Source organism: Ictalurus furcatus, chromosome 17, assembly GCF_023375685.1.
Source record: "Ictalurus furcatus strain D&B chromosome 17, Billie_1.0, whole genome shotgun sequence".
NCBI classification, from domain to species: Eukaryota; Metazoa; Chordata; class Actinopteri; order Siluriformes; family Ictaluridae; genus Ictalurus; species Ictalurus furcatus.
In genome coordinates, this window is record NC_071271.1 from 10,051,995 (window position 1) to 10,076,941 (window position 24,947).

Sequence of the window (24,947 nt, forward strand, 5' to 3'; positions counted from 1 at the left end):
AGTAGTAATAATAATAATAATAATAATAATAATTGTGGTGTGCACTTAGTGGTTTGGACAGTTTCCTCACACCTCCAAGGTTGGGGGTTGGGGGATCAAATCCCACCTCCTCCAATTCAAAGATACAGTGAGGGAAAAAAGTATTTGATCCCCTGCTGATTTTGTTTGTTTACCCACTGACAAAGAAATGATCAGTCTATAACTTTAATGGTAGATTTATTTGAACAGTGAGAGACAGAATAACAACAAAAAAATCCAGAAAAACGCACATCAAAAATGTTATAAATTGATTTGCATTTTAATGAGGGAAATAAGTATTTGACCCCTCTGCAAAACATGACTTAGTACTTGGTTTAAAAACCCTTGTTGGCAATCACAGAGGTCAGACGTTTCTTGTAGTTGGCCACCAGGTTTGCACACATCTCAGGAGGGATTTTGTCCCACTCCTCTTTGCAGATCTTCTCCAAATCATTAAGGTTTCGAGGCTGACGTTTGGCAACTCGAACCTTCAGCTCTCTCCACAGATTTTCTATGGGATTAAGGTCTGGAGACTGCCTAGGTCACTCCAGGACCTTAATGTGCATCTTCTTGAGCCACTCCTTTGTTGCCTTGGCCATGTGTTTTGGGTCATTGTCATGCTGGAATATCCATCCACGACCCATTTTCAATGCCCTGTCTGAGGGAAGGAGGTTTTCACCCAAGATTTGACGGTACATGGCCCCGTCCATCGTCCCTTTGATGCGGTGAAGTTGTCCTGTCCCCTTAGCAGAAAAAAAACCCCAAAGCATAATGTTTCCACCTCCATGTTTGACGGTGGGGATGGTGTTCCAGGGGTCATAGGCAGCATTCCTCCTCCTCCAAACACGGCGAGTTGAGTTGATGCCATTTTGGTCTCATCTGACCTCAACGCTTTCACCCAGTTGTCCTCAGAATCATTCAGATGTTCATTGGCAAACTTCAGACGGGGATGTATATGTGTTTTCTTGAGCAGCGGACCTTGCGCGCGCTGCAGGATTTCAGTCCTTCACGGCGTAGTGTGTTACCAATTGTTTTCTTGGTGACTATGGTCCCAGCTGCCTTGAGATCATTGACAAGATCCTCCCGTGTAGTTCTGGGCTGATTCCTCACTGTTCTCATGATCAATGCAAGTCCACGAGGTGAGATCTTGCATGGAGCCCCAGGCCGAGGGAGATTGACAGTTCTTTTCTGCTTCTTCCATTTGCGAATAATCGCACCAACTGTTGTCCCCTTCTCACCAAGCTGCTTGGCAATGGTCTTGTAGCCCATTCCAGACTTGTGTAGGTCTACAGTCTTGTCCCGACATCCTTGGAGAGCTCTTTGGTCTTGGCTATGGTGGAGAGTTTGGAATATGACTGATTGATTGCTTCTGTGGACAGGTGTCTTTTATACAGGTAACAAACTGATATTAGGAGCACTCCCTTTAAGAGTGTGCTCCTAATCTCAGCTCGTTACCTGTATAAAAGACACCTGGAAGCCAGAAATCTTTCTGATTGAGAGGGGGTCAAATACTTTTTTCCCTCATTAAAATGCAAATTAATTTATAAAATTTTTGACATGTGTTTTTCTGGATTTTTTTGTTGTTATTCTGTCTCTCACTGTTCAAATACAACTACCATTAAAATTATAGACTGATCATTTCTTTGTCAGTGGGCAAACGTACAAAATCAGCAGGGGATCAAATACTTTTTTCCCTCACTGTATGTGCTGGAGGCTGATTGGCAATTCCAAATTGTCCGTAGTGTGTGGATGTGTGTGAGATTGTCCAGGGTGTCCCCCTCTTTGTCCCCCGAGTTCCCTGGGATAGGCTCCAGACTACCCCGAAACCCTGTGTGGGATAACAGGTACAGAAACTGGATGGATGGTTAATAATTGATCTAGAACTACTTATTATAATAACTTGAACATCATTTTAAGTGAAACTCCTCCTTTTTAATTATTTGGATGGTTTATCATGACCATGTGAAAGTTCTACTCATACATGTTCCATCATTTTAGGCAAAATTGGCATTTTAAGCCTTTACACTGTACGATTGTCAGCCTGATTTTGCTATCACAGCCACAATTGCACATCATAAAGGATAATATGTGTGTGTGTGTGTGTGTGTATGTTTGTTTGTGAGGCTCTCCTACTCAACAGCCTATTGACAAGGAGCTAGAGAAGGCTGATGAGTAATCATTGGCATCAATTGGCAATCATTATTGCCCTCCAGAGATGTGTGTATTGCTGCCCAGCAACTCATTCATTAACAGATTAGTCTGATAGGACCTTATGAGATTGAGCATGTGCTGTGAGCAATATTAATTCCTGGATTTGGCATAAGACGGTCACTGATAATCAAGAGGCATTCAGTCCACTTGCTAATAGTGAATTTGTCATAGGTTTTTGTATTGTGTAAAAATTGGAACGTTTAACCCCTGATCTTTTTCTTTTAGTAATTTTACCAACAAGGTTAATTGTATGATCCTGAAGACCAGGGTTTGAGGGAACAGAAACGAAATCCAGAAATGAACTGTATTTTGCCAGGAACAAACATGTTGCCAGAAAGCATAATAATTCTTAACTGTTCCAAAACAGAAACATTGATCTGAAATCTCTCATACTGGTTAATGACATTATTTTCCATTTATTTTTATTATATGTGTCTTAGCTACAAATGTTTTTGAATCACCAACACATGATTTTAGTCAGTGTATCTTTTTATATGTTACATTTAATGTGGTAATGTTACAGAATTGATTCTACTCAGAGTGAACCAATTGGTTTTGTATCCACTTCCTGAGCCCTGGTAAAGACATTTGATCACTTATCTAAGGGGCTTTATCAACTGATTGAGAAGAGGGTAATTCCCATGTGATTGAAACCCTCGGTTTGTGATGTACATCCAACTTATTAAGCTCACATGACATTGAACTTGGTCCATCTAGTTCTTCATACGCAGTGATGTAACGTATTTTTTTCAGTTACATCTGATGTTTTCCAGTGACAGTAGATGTAGCCATTAATGATGCAAAGTACGGATGGGGTAGGCAACGTGACAAAATTTATCAAAGGTTAATTTTCCTCCAGTGTTAATGAGGAACAGTGGCACCTTCCTTTTTTCCCCTGACTTGAGTGCATAATCCAGAATTTTTAGAATATTTATTTGTACTCACGGCACACAAGCCAGTTGGTCATACTTGCTGTGTTATGGGATTAAAGTGTTTGAATTACCAAAAACATAGCAGCACTGATGCTATTGCCATTCTATTTTGGCACATGTTTACATCCGTCAAAAAAATGGCAAGTATTGTGATATACTCTGTTTACTCTGGCCACCTGCCAATTCCCACCCATCAGCCAGCTCTCCTGATCACATGACAACTACCAACAGGGGAGGATAAAGGCTAACACATGCTTCATCTGAGACATGTGAAGCCAGCCAACTGCAGCTTATTAAAATGCTGCTCATGCTGCATCACAGGAAGGTGCTATCTACTTAGAGGAAGGTGCTATTTACCCTCTTCTGCATACAAGAGCTCACAGAGACCTGTTATTGGCTAATGTCACTGTGAATAGATAGATAGATAGATAGATAGATAGATGTCAGTTTATGTCTCTAGTGGGATTTGAATAAGGCGGTTGCAGCACGCAAACCCGAGAATATTACTGAACTGGAGGCTATTGCTCATGAGGAATGGGTTAAGATTCCTCAGGAAGCTGGTGTCAAAACAGGAAAAGCGTGCTCTACTAAGTACTAAAAATGCTTAGTATGAAGGGGTTGAATAATTTTGAAACTGGAGAAGTCATTTTAAGTTGCATTTTCAGTTTAATTTTGGGGAAACCACTTTCGTTGTGTTGAACTATTTCAATTGCTTTTGTTTGATTTGTTCACTGCAAACTGCTGAAAGTCTGTACATTTGTCAATAAACATGATTTTCATTGGGGGTTGAATAATTTTGATTGCAACCGTATGTGTGTGTGTGTGTGTATATATATATATATATATATATATATATATATATATATATATATATATATATATATAAAAATTATGGCAACTGCTAAATTTGGCAACAAACCACAGACTAAGTATCACACATTACTCAACACACAAACAAACAAAAACACATTTCCTATTATTATGAAATAGCAACAGGTGGAACATTTGGTTACTAATATTGTTTGCAACACAGTGGGGGCTTACACAAATAGAAAAGAGCAAAGCGCACATGGGAGATGGATTAGTAAGCACTGTACAAATTATACAGGCAATAAAGATAAGCAGAAGACTTTTTGGAACATAATACACATAGCTATGTACCGGGAGTTGAGAAGGATTGTAGCTACAGTAGCTAGCTCGTTAGAGGGCTTTCAAATGTCATTCGACAGTTGATGAAGTCTATTCAGATTTGAATCATTGGCTAGAAAAATCTACTAGACTAAATCCAAAGTCATTGATAGATTCAGTCAGACTGTCCTGAAACTCAGCTGTAATGTAAGGAAGGAGAGTCCATGGTCCTTGAACATTTCTCAATTTTCCATGCCAATTGTCAGCTCTGTAGACCAGGAGAGACCAGCACAGACTCAGCCTGATTGTGGATCAAACTCATTAATCAGCATAAAGGTTGAGTAGTTTAATAGCTTCAGGTGAAGTGGGTACATTCTGTATGGGACAGTCACAGTCTGTAATATTTAGGGAGTGGATGAAACGTAATAGATCATGAGAGGTTTCTCCTGTCCTTGTAAGAGCAATAGTCTACTGTTCTGTATTTACAGAGCTGCCATTTGCTAAGAGAATTGCATAGATGAACGGCTTCTAATCACTGTAATCACTGATTACACCAACAAGGTGAATCAAACACACACACACACACACATCTCTCACTCCAGCTACCTCTACTATTTTAGGAATCCCATCATAATGACTTGCTCTCCTTGAAATCTGAACTTCCAGGCTACAATACATGCCTGTGTGGTGTGACGCACTGAGAAGCTGTAATGTCATTTGAAGGTTAGGTGAGCGTGAGATGTTATAGTCAGTTGACGCATGACTTATTATAGCCGTTACGTTCGTCCCTCTCTTCACTCTGCTTATTCATTTACGTTGTGCTCATATTTCATTTTCACACTAGCATACCTGACTCAATCCAGCATTTCCTTATTGCTCAGAGTGCTGCCATTTGCCCTCCAGCACATACACACACACACCTACACACACACTCACACACAAAGCTGTGGGTTTGTCATACTGCTGGCTGTCGAGGTCACCAGTGCCTGAACTTATGATTAACTTGCATTCCCACACATACGCACACACACACAGAGATGCCAGAGGTATTATTCGTCGATTATTTTGGGAGTTTTTAACTAACTCATGCTGACTTAATATGAACAGACACACACACACACACATGCACATACACATATTCCTATCATTTTGAGGACATTCGGACCTCACTACACTTACTCATACACATTCCCTGTGAATTATTTACTATGAATTATTTACTCCATTACTATGTCATGGAGATGAAGAATCATATAAAAGGATAATCATAGTCTATGGCGGAGATTTTTTTAATTTTTATTTCAGCCAAGGTTCCCTTTAACTCATCACTTGGAAACTACTTGCTGCTGCTGAGGATGGCCCCACATAACCAGCCTAAAGATAAATTAGATTATTGACGATGGTGCCACGTAGTAACTATGAAGATGGCTTTGGACTGCAATTGATATGAACAGTTTTACTAAAATCGCTTAGGACTACAATTGCTATGACAGCTGCACTGTAGGACTACGATTGCCACAAACAGTTCTGCACTCAAATCTCCATCAGTGAACAGTTGATGACTTCAACACAATAGTCTTCATGTTAAAACTATTATAATTTCATGGTTACACAATTGCATTTTTTGAGCATGTAGTACATGATTACTGTACATGTAGAAAGTTATATTTATAATCGCACTATCCGATGTTACCCAGATGAGGACGAGTTCCCTTTTGAGTCTGGTTCCTCTCAGGTTTTCTTCCTCAAATCTTGCCACCAATGCCTCTCCCTTGCTCATTAGGGATGAATTTTCAATTTATACCCGGAATTGATATATTTCTGTAAAGCTGCTTTGTGACAATGTCCACTGTTAAAAGCACTATACAAATAAAAATGAATTGAACTGAATTCTAAAATAAGTTCTAGTAGGCCTGTTTGTTTTTGAGACATTGAGGTTTGGATTAAATACCAATTCAAATGACTATTCTAATGGCTAAATAATAAACAGTAAAGAAGTAAATAATAAAATCAGATAATTTTTTGATTTAAAGTTTAAAAAAAATCACAGACCCTTTGGTTATGCCGGGTGCCACTTTCAGAACCACTGGCTTGTAGGACTTCTACTTGTAAGCTTGTAGAAACATTTTTCTAGATCATCATCACACACATATACTCAGTTTTATTGTCTTTTGTTTTGTTTTAAATCTGCAGTTTTTGTAACTTTCCTGGTTCCTAGGGACCAGCCAAATGTTCTCAGTGTCAAAACTTTCAGATATTCCTATTATTGTGGGAACTTGCATCTCAAGATCTCATAACAAAACTGAAAAACAAATTCACAGACTACATTTACATGGACAGCAGTAATCTAATTATTGACCTTATTTTGAGTAAGACAATATTGTGATTAAGGTGTTTACATGAGTTGCTTTTAGAATACTCCTCTCATGTTCCCGTTTTACATGTTATAGAAAGTAGATCGATTAACGTCACACGTCATTACGTCCCCACACCACGCCGTCCGACATTCCCTCCAGAATTTCACGTATCAACATACAGTTCGTCTTCGTTATGGTACCGTATACAGTTTTGGGAGTTTTTATTTTTAATTTTTATGAACGCTTCAAGTGCAGTTGATTATTTGTCATGCTATACGTACAAATAGACGACTGCTCGAAACTGTGGGCTGTGTCCAAAACTACGTACTTACCTACTACATAGTAGCTGAGATACATGTATCTCGCCTACTGTATAGCAGGTAAGTACGCGGTTTCGGACGCAGCCGTGCTCTCTTGTTTGCCATGAAACGGTTGAGCACTGCCGTGTATGTGTCCTGTCGCTAAATGTGGTGAAAACTCCCACACAACGTTAATAGTGTGATTAAGGTGTGTACATGTCTGTAATGCACTTCGATAATACGACAAAAAAGGAATACTCCACGTCTTAATTCAATATGTGTTTACTTTGAGTATGACTTTAGTCAGATTAAGGTAATCAATTATTGCTGTTTACATAGTAGTTAATATTGGATTATTGTTGTCCATGTGAACGTACTAACACTGAAAACAGTATTTAGCAGCATGATTTTTTTTAAAAAGAGTTTGCATTAACGATCCATATGATTATTCTGTGCTGCAAACTGTGACTTGTTCTTTTTCTGACTGTATTATTGCTGTGTAAGTGAGGAATCATTGACATGCAGCACACTTCCAGGGCGTGAGTTCAATTCTTGCAGTGCAGCAATCAATAAAGTGTGTGATGAACGACGTAAGCTAAGAATGCATAATTATCTTGGAAATAACAGTACAGAAATATTGTGTGTTTACTTTGCCTTTCACACAGGCAGTTCAAATGTGCTGCAGGGTTGTGCCATCTGACCTAACCATGGATGTTCACTTTATGATTTCTGAAGTCTGGTTGCATATTGATTACTCTCCGTCAGCTTGATTGCAGGCGCCCTTCCTCTGAGACCTTGATTAAACCCTGGTGACAATTGTATACAGTATATATGATTACATCCCACAATGCCTTTTATTTTATACTGATAAGAAGAGGCAAGTATGTGGACTGTATTATCCGTAACTGCAACATTATTGAGAAGATAATTACAATTACAATTACACTTTTGATATTTATACTGTATGTGCAGTGAATCTGCTACAGTTACAATTAAAATTTATTAAGAATTATGGCTCTTTTTTCTCATTCTGTGTTCCACTTATCTCCCTTACACAAATAACACTTTTGTGGAAGGATGGCCAACTTTTGTTTGTGTTGACATTTACTCCTCCTGTGCCAGTAGTGAGGCTTCTCATTCATTCTCTTTTCAAAGCCAGAAGCCTCTCTCTGTTCAACCCTCACTGTCATAGCCTTTCAAAAAAAGTGTTATTCTATTCATGTGTCTAGCCCCATGCAGGATTATTTATTCAATATAGTCTTTTGACGTTTTATTCTTTCTTTTTTTATTTATTAATATTATCAATTTACTCAGCTTGCCTGTCTGAGTGAATTATCTTTTGTACTTTCAAAGGCATGGTTAGTTGACTTTTATGAATATTTCTCACATTTTAGTATCAATATGCATGTAGGACACTTTTCTTTTCTTTTTAGTAATGCATAGGATAAGGTTTAGGTTTCCATATTGCAGATCTTTCATCCCCAGTTTGAACTTAAAGAATGTTCTAGCTCATTAATAATTTCAGAGGTCTTTGGTGTCTGAAAAGTTCTACCCGGATCGAAGTGATCAAAGTATCTTTTATCAGAATTTGGGAAACTTTGTGAGCATCACTAATGACTGTTGCCATAACAAAAGGTCTAAATTCCACATTGATAAAGCCCTTCATGATGAATGAAATAAATTGGATTAAAATGTCAGAGATGCGCAGGTTCTAATCATTCTCTGCTTCTGCTGTTTTAACCCCTGTCATGGCCCCTATTGAATTCTGCATATATCCATGTCACAATGATAAAAATAAACTGATATCTATGGAGCTTGGAAGCTGACAGGGTATATTTATCTCTGGGAGTCCAGAATGGTTCACCTTTAGCCTAATTTACATCAAATCTATATTTGATCAAAATTTATATTTATAATTTTTTGTGCTGGATTTATTTTTAAATCTCAAGACTATAAAGTAATTCCGAATTATATGTATTTTCATTCCTAAAGCAATTTCAAATCTAATAAAAAATGACATTAGCATAATGTACATGTATTGCTTACACCACAGAAGGGAAAAGTAAGTTTATATTCTTATGTGATGTGTATATATAATTAAAATATAAAACATATTCAAATACTTTATCAATATTGTGCTACTTAATACTATAGAATAGTATTGTCATGGTAGTGCTGAATATAACACAGAACTACACACCCAGTCAGCCCCAGCGCATCACATGACCAAGTCACATGATTCACTAATCACCAGCACCTGTTTCATCTAATTAGCAGCACTATTTACATGTAAGTTCTTTTGTCATTTGTAGTCTTTGTTGTATGTCATTTATTCCTCGCTGTGTGCATGCTATTGCCATGCTTATCTAGTTCTTATAGAAAGCTATTCTTAAAGAGACAGGCAGACAAACCCTAAATGTAGGGCAATATCATGGTCAAAAAAACAGGCGAGGGGTCAGGCAATCAGCAAACAACATAAACTAGGCTTGGACGAGAAACGTTAGGAAAAAACATGATCAAAACCATGAAACAAGGATCAAAAAGCTCAGTACGGGTCTGGCAATAAACACACAATACTTTGCACAGAACAGTGACACGGGTTTAAATATACAAACTAATCAGAGGGAAACGAGAACAGCTGAGACATTAGGAAGGAACCAATTACATAACAGGGGCGAAGACAGGACAGAAACCAAAACAAAACACGTGTGTCAAAAGTAAACAGTCAGTGAAAACCCGGAAGCTTTGTCGGAGCATTCATCGCGAGGAGAAATCCGTGACAGCTTTATTTTAATAAACACTAATCTGCATTTGCATTTACCTCTGCTACCAGTTCCTGACAAATATTTGAACATGGTTTAGTTTGTACCAAAATGAATTCACATGGATAAGCAGATGAATGTAGTTCAGTAAATACATTCTCAAAGTTTTCCTTTTAACCGTGTCCATGGCACAGGACAGCTAGCTTTACTGCAGTTAAAGCTCTATTTACACATTACACATGTAATTTTCTCATGGCTTGAGCTGACACCATATGACTATTATTTGATACACATATTCTGTACCCTCAACTAATATTGGCACCCTTGGTAAATATGGGAAAGGCTGGGAAAATTGTCTTTATTGTTTAACCTTTTGATCTTTTGTTAAAAAAAAACAACACAAAAATACTCTGCTCTTATGGATATCAAACAATTGCATACAAAGCACAGGTTTATTCAAAAAATATCTTTGTTAAATATAGGTGTGCAACAATTATTGGCACCCTTTTAGTGAATACTTTGCACTACCTCTCTTTGCCAAGATAACAGCTCTGAGTCGTCTTCATTTTTGTGTTGATTTTGATGTATGTTTTTAATCATTGACCTGCTGGAAGATCTAGTCACTGCCCATTTTAAGCTTTCTGGCAGAGGCAGTCAGGTTTTCATTTAATATTTGTTAATATTTGATAGAGTCCATGATGCCATGTATCCTAACAAAATGTCAAGGTCCTCTGGCAGAAAAACAGTCCCAAAACATTAAAGAGCCACCACCATATTTAACTGTGGGCATGAGGTACTTTTCCATATGGCTACCTCTCTGTGTGCGCCAAAACCACATCTGGTGTTTATTGGCAAAAAGCTCTATTCCGGTTTCATTTGACCATAGATGAGAGCTTTTTGAGAGTAGAGGCTTTTTGCTTGAAACTCTTCCAAACAACTTGTGGTGATGTAGGTGACTTCGGATTGTAGTTTTGGAGGTTTTCTGACCCCACGACGCAACTAACGTCTGCAATTCTCCAGTTGTGATCCTTGGAGATTTTTTGGACACTTGAACCATCCTCTTCACAGTGCATTGAGATAGTATAGAGACACATCCAATTCCAGGTTGATTCATAACATTTCCAGTTGACTGGAACTTCTTAATTATTGCCCTGATGGAGAAAATGGACATTTTCAATGCTTGTGCTATTTTCTTATAGCCACTTCCCATTTTGTGAAGCTCAACAACCTTTTGACGCACATCACAGCTATATTCCTTGGTCTTACACATTGTTATGAATGAGTAAGGGAATTTGGCCTGTGTGTTACCTCATATTTATACCCCTGTGTAACAGGAAGACATGACTGAACAATTTCCTGTTCCTAATCACACAGGTGTACTAAAAAATGTGAAGTATCAATGGGAATATACTTCAAATAAATTTTTCTCATATGAATTCATAGGGGTGTCAATAATTGTTGCACACCTATATTTAACAAATATTTTCTTTGATAAACATGTGTTGTTTGCAATTGTTTGATATCCATGAGAGCAGAGTATTTTTTGTGAATTTGTTTTAACAAAAAACCAAAATGTTATACAATAAAGACAATTTTTCACAGACTTCTTTGCTCGTATTTATCAAGGGTGTCAATATTAGTGGAGGACACTGTCCACTAATATTGCAGGACCTCCACTAATATTGTCCTTCACTAATATCTTTATATATATTTAGTGTGGTCTTGTAGACAATGCTAAAAGAGAAAACATTTATATATAATAAAGAAATATTGTTAACTTGAGGTGTAAAATGTGTAAAGACTGTGAAGTCCAAATATCAGAGGGTACATGACCCCCCCTCATAAGCAATAGAGATTGCTTCCACTATCCAGATAGAGATGCGCTGCTTTTTGATGCAGCATCACTTCTCCTGACACTGCCAAGCAGACCAGCAACTGCTCCGACGTATGCCACTGGCCAGAGCAGTGGATGTAAAAGGAGCCCTCACTGAACAAAGTAGATGCAATCTTCCTCGTTCCAGTGTAAGGAACGGAGGACGGGAGAAATCCTGCAACGCTACTGGCTGGGCAGCAGATGTAGGCACTTAGGAATAATCTGGCCTAGAATATAGGGAGGCCTTGGCTAATCCAGGGCAAAGTCAAGGCAGGAAGGGGCAGCAGATATGTCAGGGCTAGCCAAGAGAGCTACCATTAGAATCAGAATCTTATTTGAAGCTGACTCTAAGGGCTCAAATGGGTTGCCTGACAGACCTTCCTGGACCACAGAATGTCCCACTAAAGTATGCGTGGGCCTCAGCAGTCTGACACCATGCAGCCCCTAATTGTAGAAGGAGCCAACCCTGCTGGGAAACATTCCTGTAAGAACTCCAGGGCTGTAGCTATTGTGCAGTTACTGGGTCTCACTGGTGTTCCTCACACCACAATAAAAAAGTTGCCGCTTGAATGCATACAGTTTTTCTCTCGGTTGAAAGGCCAGAATCTATGAGCTGGTGCCCCACAGAGGCCAGACTCACAGTTTCCATAGTTCTGGCCGAGGGGGATTATATCAACTCTCTGGCTTGAGACAATAAATCCCTGTGAATGGGAATCTCCCAGGGAGTGCCATCCAGCAGAGATATTATCTCTGAGAAACAAACTTGAGCAGGCCAATTTGTGCTACTAGCAGCAGGCATAGCACGATCTTGGCAAACTCTTGCTAGAGCCTGTGGGAGCAGAGCGATCAGGGGAAAGACGTATAGACCTGACCTTGATTGCCCGAAAAAAAGAGAGAGCTGATGACATGGTTTACAGGTTCCATTTTATAGTCACGTGAACCGTGATATGCCACATCACCTGACTGGGTTATTTTACACAGACTTCAGATACCAGTCACGAGTGAGGGCGCTTCCCACAGTGTGAAGCTCACGCAATGTTGAGTTCCCTAAAAAGGAACAACAATTTTGTTATGCCAAGATCATGAGAAAATGAAGTCAAGATCATGATAAAACAATTTTTGTTATGTCAAGATCATGAGAAAATTAAGTTTTGATCACAAGAAAACAAAAAAGAAAAAGTAATAATAATGCAGGGTTAGATTCCATAGATATTGCAATTTTCCACATAAATTAAATTCACAGCTTGGATGGAAACACAGCTATTGAAAATGAGTGACATCCTGCCTCTTTGTCAGTGTGAACAAACAGTATAGAGGATTGAAACAGTGTCTAAAAAGGACAGTACAACAGATTTTGCCACCCAAAGAGCACCCAAGGAGCTGCTGTATAGGTTCCACACTATGCTCATTTAAAAACAATGAAAGTCACTCTTTTTTCTTCTGAATCTTTAAACCTGCATTTGTTGTTTTTTCCCCTCCTTTTCCAATTCTGAATCTAAACACAATTCTGTCTACAGACACTCCTTTGAACTTATGTGTTTTGCTTCTTCTTGGACATGCACTGCTGTTGTTGCTGTTTCTCTAGTAATCAGTAACAAAACATACTTTTTCATTATGGAGAACTCAACATAAAATCATTTCATACACTTAATATAAAATAAAACAACTGCCCTATTTGCAAAATACAGTGTGCAATATCTAATTAACAGCTACACTTTTAACTGTTAGCGTTGGCTTTAGCTGAAACAATAAAGTAATGAAACTATTTTACACATTGTTAGACAAATTCAAATATCCTGACTGTGAAGACACCATAAAAAATATATGCACTCTCTTAAAAATGAAATAGCGGTAAAGGTAGGAATTCAGTCTAATAGCTGAAGGCGATGATATGGGTGTGTAATATTACTTCCCCTGCTCTCTTCTATCATTCCCTCTTTCCGAACATTCTGCATAAACAGTACTCTGTCAATTACTCGTTTTGTGCAAATGCAGTTATTGACAGTTTGTAATATTCTTTTGCATTGAATGTTAATTTCATTCTAATTGATATGAGCATAAAGCGGTTCATTGCCCAATAGACTGCATGGGCATGTCTACTATGAATAACTACGGTATGTAATAACAAGTACATTTCAGTATTGCTTCAGCTCAGGTTTCCAGTATTATTTCTTTAATTATAGGAAACTTTTGATTTAGGCGTTACTGTTTTCAAGTTATTTGAACCTACAGTTGTAATAAAATAATGGAATAAAATATCTGGTCTGTTCAAATTCGTTGCTTCGGCAAGATAAAAAGAAGAGGAAATCTCTTTGGTATAAATTTGTTCTTGCAAATGACTCACAGTAGATCATTTTGTAACAGCAGTTGCATTGCTAATCCATTCCCTGCACATAGTTATGTAATGATTGTGATTTGCAAGTCAGTATAGAAGTCTTGTAGTAAAATATTCAAAACCTGATGAAAGTGCATCTGTTACATCTGAGAATGTCGTTATCTTCTGGCATTACAGTAGTTTTCTAAACATCATTGACATTTTCTTTAAAAAAAAAAATTATTTAAAAAAAAAACGGTACCTCCAGGACTTTGCGATTGTGCGATCGCAGAAATTAACGCAAAATCAATGAAATGCCACAGTATTTGCAGGAGCTTGCAATTTTTCAAAATTACCGCAGATTTTCCACAGATTTGGGGCAAGAACCGTCATGTGACATGACAACATGCATTCAGCCAAAGCACCCTTCGATTCATATGCATCAAACACGAGTACAGCTAAAAGGTCTCATTTACCAACAAACATCACTGCAGAAGACTGTGCAAGACAATTTTGCAATTTCGCCAATTCATGTAGTTTTCTGCAAACTTGTTTGCAAATTTTGAAGAAAAATAACCACAGTAAAATCAAGCATTTTTGGCCGCAACAATCACAAAAATCCTGTATGGACTGAAAAAAAACGTGGATAACAGGTGAAAGAATTTGCATAACATTAGCGATGTCCATCCATTTTCTGTACTGTTTATCCTACTCAAGAGCCTGAAGCCTATCCCAGGGAACTTGGGGCACAAGGCAGGGGTCACCCTGGATGGAGTGTGAGCCCAATGCAGGACACAGTTGCACATGTTCACACACCACTGACAATTTGGAAATGCCGATCAGCCTACAACACATGTCTTTGGACTGGGGGAGTACCCAGAGGACACCCCCCAAAGCACAGGAAGAACATGCAAACTCCGTGCACACAGGGCAGAGACGGGATTCGAACCCCCAACCTCATAGGTGTGAGATAAACATACTAAGCCACCGTGACCTCCATTAGCTGTATCATTAACATCTGAGCAGTTAGCTAAGAGGCACTGTAGTAGTTAGTTAACATTAAAGTTGTAGGATAATCAGCTGTGTCCAAGAATATTAGCTTGCTCATTTTGCAAACAACAATTATTGATCATTTTTGTTTGTATAGTGCCATTGTCACATTCAAGGTCAGTTTAAAATGCAAGGAGAAAGCTGTATCTGTGCTCACATCTACTTGATTTTATCAATGCCGACATGCTACATCAGTGCTGTGAAGTGAGTTCAGTGGAGACGCATAGAACCTCACACAGTGAGTGCACAGGTGCACCGTGGTGCCAGGAGTCGAGGCAGCCATGCACAGAGTACAAACAGAGAGAGACCAGGGCAGCGAGAACAGAGCTGGTAAAAAATTAAACATACATGCTGAAGGCAAGCAGGTGCTGTGATCAAGCCTCAGGAGATGAATTCTGCATTCACATCATGTGGGAGAGTTCTGGAAGAACAGAATATCTCGCTTTATTCTGAATAAAAGCATTCACAATTAGTTAAAAGTAGAGGTTTATTTTTTAATCTAACATTAACTAGCATTCGCATTTAGTGCTGTTTAAGTGAAACGTTAGCATATATCTTTGTAATCTTTGGGAGTGTTGCACCCTGCTGAAAATAAACTATAGAAACCATTACAGAAATTCTAATGGTTTTAGTGGCTATAATGGGAATTGTATTGGTTTTAATAGAAACCATCATGGGCCTTGTGGGACTCTACTGGTAATGTGTTGGGTTCTATTGGTGCCATGTTTATGTCTAGTGGAAACCAATGCAAACCATTCAATCCTAATAGAATAAGGCCCAAAATACATTACATTTGTTAATGGTTTTAATGGTATGTGTAGTGGAAACCATTAGAATTTCTGTAATGATGTCTGTTGGGTTTTTTCAGCAGGGAGTCAGTCAGTTAAATTTCAAGTCCATTTCCATGAAAGTATTGCATGTAATATATGTAGCCTCACTCCTGGGTTGCATTATAAAGGAGATGCCAACTTGGAATTCTAACATGGAGGTCAAATTCTTTCCAAGTTGGAAAGTTTTTTTGAAGTTCATATGAATGCAGCACACAGGCAAGCAAACACCATTAACGAACAAGCCAACTAACATTAGCTGGCCAGCTAAAGAATTTCTCAGCTGTGTGATGTTAGCCAGTATGCACAACCATGATTAGAGTAAACTGACTGGCTGTAATTTTGATATCTAGCTAGCTAACGGGCTCTTTTCAAACACAAAAACTAGAGATGTAGACAATGTTTACCACAGAAACATTGGCATTATTAGCACCTTAGCTCAAAAGATTTTGCACCTCATCTTTATCAATGCTGCCAAGACATTACAAAATGATAAAATTGGAGATAGGGGAAAGACTTAGCGCAAATGATTTTGCCAATGTTAACTGGCTGTACAGTATTTGTAGTTAATTGAGAGCGGAGTTAATACTCGTAGTGAGAATGATGATGATTAATTGTTCAGTTTCAATTTTAAATCAACAGCAAAGTGGTAGTTAGGGCTGCATTCACTGCAAAAACATAATCTTAACAAGTGGAAAGATCTTGAATATAATCAAATTGACTAGTATTTCCTGCTATAAGATTACAATAAACAAAATGTAAGATTATTAAGCCAATCCCTAGCCATTTTTGACTCATTTCAAGCTCGAACTGTTCTTGTTTTGGCAAATAAATTTGCTCATTTTTAACATTCATTTCTAAGAAGATAAATTATCTGCCAATAGAATAAGAAAATTTAAAGCTTGATATTAGTAATGTAACAGATTGGGACTGGAGGCGGATGCAGGTGCAGATCAAAGTCTTTATTAGACACGTAACTCACAATCAAAGAAAACGCGGTCTTCACCGGAAAACGAGAAACTGGAATCGTGGCATGGAAACAAACGACATCAACTATACAAACGATAATACTGAGCGAAGTGCTCCGTAACCGAGGGGTTTAAATGGTAAGCATAATCACAACAAAACCATGGACACCTGGGGCAAATTAAAGACACTTAAACTAAATGCTCAAGCAGGAAGCAAGTGAACCAAAACAAAGTCACATGACTTGTCAGGAGCCGTGCCACAGTGCCATCTGCTGGCCGTGGTGTAACAGAACACCCCTCCAAAAGGTGCTCCTCTCGGAGCACCAAGAACCTCCCTCCAACAGGGGTCCTGGGCCCCTGTGCGAGCTGTCTCTCGCTGCCACGGAAAACGAGGCAGCCTCCATCAGGCAGCAGATGGGCGGAGCAACACCCCCACCGGGGTTGAAAGTCAGGGCACCGCCCCCAGTGGCACTGGACACCGCCCCCGGCAGCATGAGAACACTGGGCACCGCCCCCGGCAGCACTGGAACGCAGGGCGCCGCCCCCGGCGCCACTGGAACACTGGGTGCCGCCCCCGGCGCCACTGGAACTGGAATGCAGGGTGCCACCCCCGGCAGCTCTGGAACACTGGGCACCGCCCCCAGCGGCTCAGGCCGGAGCTCCACAGCTGAGGCCTCCCTGTAGGCCTCAGGCTGGAGCTCTGCTGTCTTCGTTGCCTCCCCCCCCCGAAAAAATTTCTGGGCCAGCCTTCACCTCTGGACTGCATAGCGTGGTGCAATTCCCCTGCAGTGGGAAGCCCCAGATGGTCAGGTCACTTTGCTGGCTGCGTGGCGCTGTACAGTTCCCCTGCAGTGGGAAGCCCCAGATGTTCCGGCCGCTTTGCTGGCTGCATTGCACGGCGTGGTTCTCCGGTGGTGGGGACGGGGTCAAGGGCGCGGGGGACGACGTGGCGCGTAACTCAGCTTGCATCTGTCTGTTCTGCTACCATGCGCTTGAGCCGAGCAAGTTCCTCGCTGAGCTGTTGGTTGAGCTCCCGGAACGACGCGGATGGTGGCGTGGCGCATGGACCGGCTCACTGCAGCAGCTTTTGCTGCGAGATCTGGTGAGTAATCCGTGCCAGTGCTTCATCCATTAGTCTGTTCCTCTCCCAGAACACTCGGTTCAACTCCGCACTCATTTTGTTGATCTGCTGCTTCCATTTGGTGGGCTCAGTATTCTGTAACAGATCGGGACCGGAGGCAGATGCAGGTGCAGATCAAAGTCTTTATTAGACACGTAACTCACAATCAAAGAAAACGCAGTCTTCACCGGAAACCAAGAAACTGGAATCGTGGCATGGAAACAAACAACATCAGCTATACAAATGATAATACTGAGCAAAGTGCTCCATAACCGAGGGGTTTAAATGGTAGACATAATCACAACAAAACCATGGACACCTGGGGCAAATTAAAGACACTTAAACTAAATGCTCAAGCAGGAAGCGAGCGAACCAAAACAAAGTCACATGACTCGTCAGGAGCCGTGCCACAGTGCCATCTGCTGGCCGTGGTGTAACAAGTAAAAAAAAATGTCTAGAAACAAGTTTCATAATTGTGCTGAAATTTCAAGATGTTTCTTTAATTTCACTGCACAGTTTTATTTCCTGTAACATTTCTCATAAATAGTATTTGTTGTTATTGTAGCAGAAGTAAAGTTAACTTGTGAAGGCTATGTCTGATAGAAAAAACCCAAAAGTGTGAAAAGGGCTCAATACCAAACAACTTATCCTAAACTGTTCAGTAGAGGGAAAAAAAAAAAGCTTATTTTGCTTCAGTCCTACATCATATGATGGTATTAGTGGGTATCCGCAATGTTCAGACTCCTTATATCATCTCTGGTTTAATACTGACTTCAAGACACTGATTGATAGCAGCTAGATACGTTTCATGCCTAAGGTTGTGACATGAGGATTTCTGTGTATGGTGTATCCATGACCGAAAACCTTTCAGCAAATCCAACCTGTCAGTTCAACCTGTCTGAATAAATATTTCATTAAGCTTTCCAGGGAGACTCACAGTACCACAGTAACAGCATGTGCATATGTATATATAGATAGATAGATAGATATAGATATATAGATCTCTCTCTCTCTCTCTCTCTCTCTAGTGACCCAAAATAAACTATTTTACAACATTTTTCGACTCTGGTAGGATATTAAAGATGTGAGCCATTCAGTTCCTGGCTAAATGCCCCTTTTCTATTTTTCAAAGACATGTGTGACCTCTTTATGTCAAGGCAGCAGAAATCACTTTGATGTTTGGGGAGTGAAGTTTCCCAGGAAGTCATTTGGAAAGTTGGAAGCACAGAATTGTCTAGAATGTCTTTAAATGCTTTAGTTTTACAATATCCCTTCACTGGAACCAAGGAGCACAAACCTGTTCCAGCATGACAATACCCTTATGCACAAAGTCAGGTCCATAAAGACATGGTTTGCCAAAGTTGGAGTGGATGAAATCGAGTGGCCTGCACAGAGCCCTGACCTCAACCCCAATGAATCTAAATGAAAGCCTTCCTAGAAGAGTGGGGGTTATTAGAACAGCAAATGGGCAACTAAATCTGAATGGGATATTCAAAAAGCACATGAGAGTGTGATAGTTAGGTGTCCACAAACTTTTGGCCATATAGTGTAAGTTCAATAGTTCATTGCGAAGTCTTGCCAATTCCCCAGTTGGAAGTCTTGTCCCTAGTCTAGTCGTTTGATGCCTGATTGTCTTTTGTTGTTTGTCTGCTCTACTGTTTTGGATTTGTATTGGGAATTATTACTGAGCTTTAACTGAATTTAAACCTTCTCCTGAGTCCAGTGTGTTACATTTGGTTTCAAGGATAAATAAAGTGATTACCCAAATCCCTCTATGTGAACTCTGAATCCACAAAACATACCAGTGACAGGGCTCCTCTGGGTGATATTTATCTCTGTAGTTAATCCTAGATTCATATTTTTGTATAACAGCTTGATGCCTAGTTATAAGTCTTTATTGCCTGTTATATCTGGTGTATTGAGTAACAGATTTTCTCTCCGTGTGAATAAGTCTATTTTGAAAAAGTGATTGAAAGAATGATGGATGTTGAATTAATTTATTCTCTTTTGTCATTGTTTGGATTTGTGAAAATATTATCACAGCGTATTATCATAAAGTTTGACATGGGGAGCCTAGATTATGGTGTGTATGTATATATGTGGGAGAGAAACTATGCACTGCAAATCTGGACCCCCTGTGTGTGTGTGTGTGTGTGTGTGTGTGTGTGTGTGTGAGAGAGAGAGAGAGAGAGTGTGGTGTGATGTGTGCATTCTGGCCCAGCTCCTAGTATGCTCTGGCTGATGTCTAGGTGACAGGCTGTGTCAGGAGGCTCATTGCCAACCTGTCAGTACCTCACCTGTCCTCCGCCTTCTCTCTATCCCCTTGTCTTCAGTCAAGCTGTCAGAGATCAGGGCCAACTCCTGTCCCCAAGGGTCCTGTCATCTCCAGCCTCGAGAGTTGTTATTTATGTGTTGCATCTTTTGGGGGAAAAAGCTTGAAATTGGTTACTGTAATTGCACTCTTTAGTTTCAATAGCTTTAATGCATCACTTTAACTTTATCATGCTCTGAGCAATCCTATAAACTAGCCTAGTATTGGACATTTTTTTTTCAGGAGGTTGTCTCACATTTACCCAGAATGGATATAGATTGGATCAGTGTGGTGCACTGTGGTGACTTGCCGTACGTTATAAATTGCTTCTCGTCAGAAAGGAAGATGCAGAAACAAATGCAGAAATGGTTGTCCTGGAGTGGACTCAGGCAGACTGTTTCACTTTTAAACAAAAAGCGAAGAGGATTCGTTCGTATTTGATCTTCTTGCCTCTCTCCCTCTGCTTCCCTGTCTTTTTCCATCTCTCCCACAGGTTTGCACTAAAAGGCACTGTCTCCTGAAGTCACTGCAGTACATTACTCTTCTCCACTCCTTCCTTATCCATCTCTCCTCTCACTGCTTTCACTGAGTCTGAGTTTCACACCTCTCCTGACTTTGTTTTTGTAATCATAGGGCCTGAGTATTCCTTTGATCACAGCTGTTCAAGGCTTGCTCAACTAAGACGAGGCTTTTGCTGGTGTGTCTCTGAAGACTTCTGCTGCAGTCCCAAAGCAGCCCGGTTTTCTCTTTTTCTACTCTGTGCCTCTCTGTATGGTGCATTTATTGGGTCCTGTATTCAGCATATGACCTGTCGTCAGTATGCCTAGAGTCAGTGATGGTGTCAGGGACTTGTACTGTAATAGTGTGAGTCCAGACACAGGGACTTTTCTATTGACCTTCTTTTGAAATATGGTGCATGTTGGGAAAAAATTTTTGGATTGCAGTAGAGTTTTACGCACAGGATACATAGCACAATACTTCAATCTTTGTTATTTATCCAACGAACTGTACACTACATTACAACAGGTAGAAAAACAGAATGATTAGTGTAGTGGATTTTTTTTTTTTTGGCCCCAAATTGCACACTTGCAGTCTCAATATCCTGGTTTATGCAGGCACATGACATCCCAGTAAAGGGAATGGGTGCTCATGTGCCCTTATTGCACATTTTGTCAAAGACTGTGTGGAAGAAGACTCAGCAGCAGTCTATTACTCAAAACCACTTGCAACTGTTAGCAATGCCCAATCACAGCAAGTAGCTTTGTTTAGATCAGAGAGCAGAAAAGAGAGAAAAATATCTTCAAATAAAGTTAGAGCGCTACTGAGCGCTAGAGCGCTACGGACCTGACGAAACTGATTGTGAAATTCATTTGTCTCCAATTGGAAAATTAGGTTTTCTTTGGTCATCACATTACAAACAATTATTTCTAATTATTCCCTGCTCAGCACTTGTAGAAACAATCCACATAAGCACATGTGTGAGTAATGACACTGAGTGTGTAACTATTTGCCAGTATTGCTGAATAGTGAGACCTTGTGGAAGCACCAGGCTGAACACAACAAACAACATCTGGGAAGGTGATGATGTCTTGACAGTCACAAATGCTTGCTTGTACACCCTTGCTTGTATGCTCTCAATCACTCACAATTCTGTGGCATTCTTAGACATTTAGACAAGTTTAGACTTGGAGGAGGGCCACAGAGAGGTTTGAGTCTTGCCTCCACCCTGTGTGCACAGAGCTTGCATGTTCTCCCCATGCTTTGGAGGTTTCCTAGGGTACTCCAGTTTCCCCACCTAGTCAAAAGACAAGTAGTACAGACTGTAGGCTGATTGGCATTTCAAATTGTCCGTAGTTTGTGAATGTGTGTGCGATTGTGTGTTGCGATGGGTTGGCACCCCTTTGGATAGACTCCACACTCCCCCGTGACCCTGTGTAGGAACAGCGGTATGGAAAATGGATGGATGGATTGAAGTCAGCAATATGCCATGTTCTTGACATTCAGAAGGTATTGTATTTTATACAATTAAACTCATATTTGCTGTGTTCCCTTAGGAATTCTCTCTGCTGCGACTGGATGATGTAGCTGATCAACGGGTGAACATCATCGGGTTCTCAGTCTTCAATAGAACACACCCATTCTTCCAAGATTTCCTTCTCAGCCTCAACCGCTCCTGGCAGGAGAACTGTGATCATGCCCCTTTTGCTGGCACGCCGGTATTTAATACAAAATTATTGTCAAAAACTTTGCTGTTTGTGTTGCTTTTTACCATTTTCAATTGTTTTTTTGTTTTTTTGTAGATTACTTTTTCTGGCTTTTAATGTAAGTAGAATAGAAAACTATGTGTCATGGTTCTATGACTGAGTAAAGGACCTCAAGGGCATTTTCCTTCTAAACTAGTGGAGCATTCCTTTTCCCCCTATTCCTGCTTGTTATCCAATAGCAAAGTCAGCACCTATGAAGGTTTTGACTAGTTTATGCAGTCCCAGTGGCAAACCATCAATTTGTCCCCATTACACAGACAATGCTGCCATGTAAACTTTTAGGGTAGACCCAGAAAGAGACACTAACTGATTCTGTAAAAATTCTAAATGGTAGAAATGCCCAATGTTTAGCACATTGTGAGAAAACTTTCCACTGGCTTGTATTTTAACCATTTACATTTACAGCATTTGTCAGATGCCCTTATCCAGAGCGACTTACATTTATCTAATTTTCTCTTTTATACAACTGAGCAGTTGAGGGTTAAGGGCCTTGCTCAAAGGCCCAACAGTGGCAGCTTGGTGGTTCTGGGATTTGAACTCACAACCTTCCAATCAGTAGTCCAATGTCTTAACCAGTATGTACAAGAGTATGACTGACCCATTGCAAACATGGCAGTATGATGGGTTTGCTCCAAAGGGTCAGATTAATAATTTAAAAGAGTATGTGGTCTGCATTTCCACAGTGACCTGCTCATCAGGACTCACAGGTAACAAGCATGGAGGGCCCTTCAGTTAATGGGTGAAACAATAGATTGTTACTGTATGTATTAGTATGTCTAGCACTATCCGTGGTTCTCTTCTTGCATAGTGTGCTGAATGTGCTGCAGTTTCATCCATTTAGTGAAGGCAATAGAAAGGCATATAGCTGTAGATATGGCCAATTATGTGCCAACACATCCTGGCCCTAAACGTTTGTCTATGCCCTGTCCATGAAACAGATTGGACAATAAGTTTCCTGCAAACAGATCAAAATGCAGCTCTGCTCCGAAGACTGGTGTTTATCTGTCCACTTCAAGTCGCATTGTAAAATTCAATTCATCTTTAGGTGATTGATGTAAAAAAAAAAAATTAAATTAAAAAAAGCCTTTATATTGTCTGTCTGCACTATTATGTGTGACTAACTTCCAATAAATGTTAGAGGACTAGCCACACAGCTGTCATTTGAAGGACATTAACATGAAAACATCAACACTTGTTTTTCCACCTTTCCAAAACAGTGCCTCACCTGTACTGGATCAATGCCTCAGGGTATGCACACACTACTAGTGGCCACTGCCTTTGTGATATGACTGACATACTGAGCATTCTAAGCTAAATGGTATGTACAGCATCATACCCAGTTTCAGTACTGGAGTTTCGATAACAGCATCTCAGGCTGATGTAGAAAGTCTGCATAGGGCTGAAGTGTGGACACTCCTCCAACAAGAAGGCTCAGGTGTCTGGGAAGTCGAGCCTCATAGCATCAAACAGTCTGCGAAAGAACGAATGAACTCATGGTAGAGTCCCAGCAAGACAACACAGCAGTACCAGCACTGTCTCCTGCATAACTCCATCTATCTGCAGTTTCTGAATCCTATCTTTGTGGGAATAGTGTGAATGTTAGGGCAGTCTGTGCAGCAGACTAACTAAACAGAATCAAGGGATCAAACTGAAAAATCGAAACATTATTGATGGCAGACAAGGGTGCCTAAATTTAGCCTGCTGCTTTAAAATGTCCAGATTGTGTTTTGGACAAAAGTGACATTCTAGTACCTCCCTGACACTAGAGACATTGCAGGAACTAGCGGCAGCACAGTGTGTTCACTGTGTTTGTATCGAGCATCTGGCATATATATTTGAGCCAACCAGCTTGTGTGGGTCTATATGTATGGATATCACCTGCAGTTTATGGGCAGTATCTCATTAAGCGCCAGGAGAAACTGTGCCTGGTGATATGGAAACAACCCACATTTGCCATAGTGTCATATACTTTACGAACCATCAGGTCAGTTCATTTGCATTTGGCTACATGCCATGCAGATATAAAAACGGGGCTTCATTAGCCTATACCACTTGTGAGACCATCTGTGTCTGTACTCAAGTCATTATTCTTAACCTTGGGTCACAGCTTCAATGCACTTTTGAGTGTGCACAAGGGTGCGTTAATGCTGTTGATACATTGTGGGTTAGCCCAGTCGCTCTGTTGTGTGACTATACCATGAGTTAGACCATGAGTTAGTTTTATTTAATATCATTATCACTGGCTGCTGCTGAACCACATTTCTGCATTTTACTCTGGTCATCGGACATTCCAGTGGTGGGCCATCAGTGACCGGAGTGGACCTAAAGTGAGGAGACACAGACACTGAAAGTGCATCAGGATCTGTCTCTGTATGAGACGTGGCTGTAGGCTGCCTCGAGCTCTGCACTTCGTTGTGCTCTTGTGTTACCGCTAACAACTGGCCCATACAGGCACTCGCTTATCCTCTTTCATCGGACTGATAAGCGGTGTTTTCTGGCCATTTCTGTTCCTG

The 24,947-nt window shown here is 40.2% G+C and overlaps 1 protein-coding gene across 1 annotated transcript in view; it reads left to right on the plus strand.

Moving 5' to 3' along the window:
• LOC128621833 (glutamate receptor ionotropic, kainate 4-like) overlaps positions 1–23,119 on the plus strand; it is a 44,145-nt gene extending 21,026 nt beyond the window's left edge. Inside the window, exon 3 of the mRNA XM_053647827.1 lies at positions 22,225–23,119. Within this exon, the coding sequence (XP_053503802.1) occupies positions 22,225–22,470 (246 nt within the window). The 3' untranslated portion in view covers positions 22,471–23,119. The remainder of the gene's footprint in view (positions 1–22,224) is intronic.
• The last annotated feature ends 1,828 nt before the right edge of the window (positions 23,120–24,947 follow it).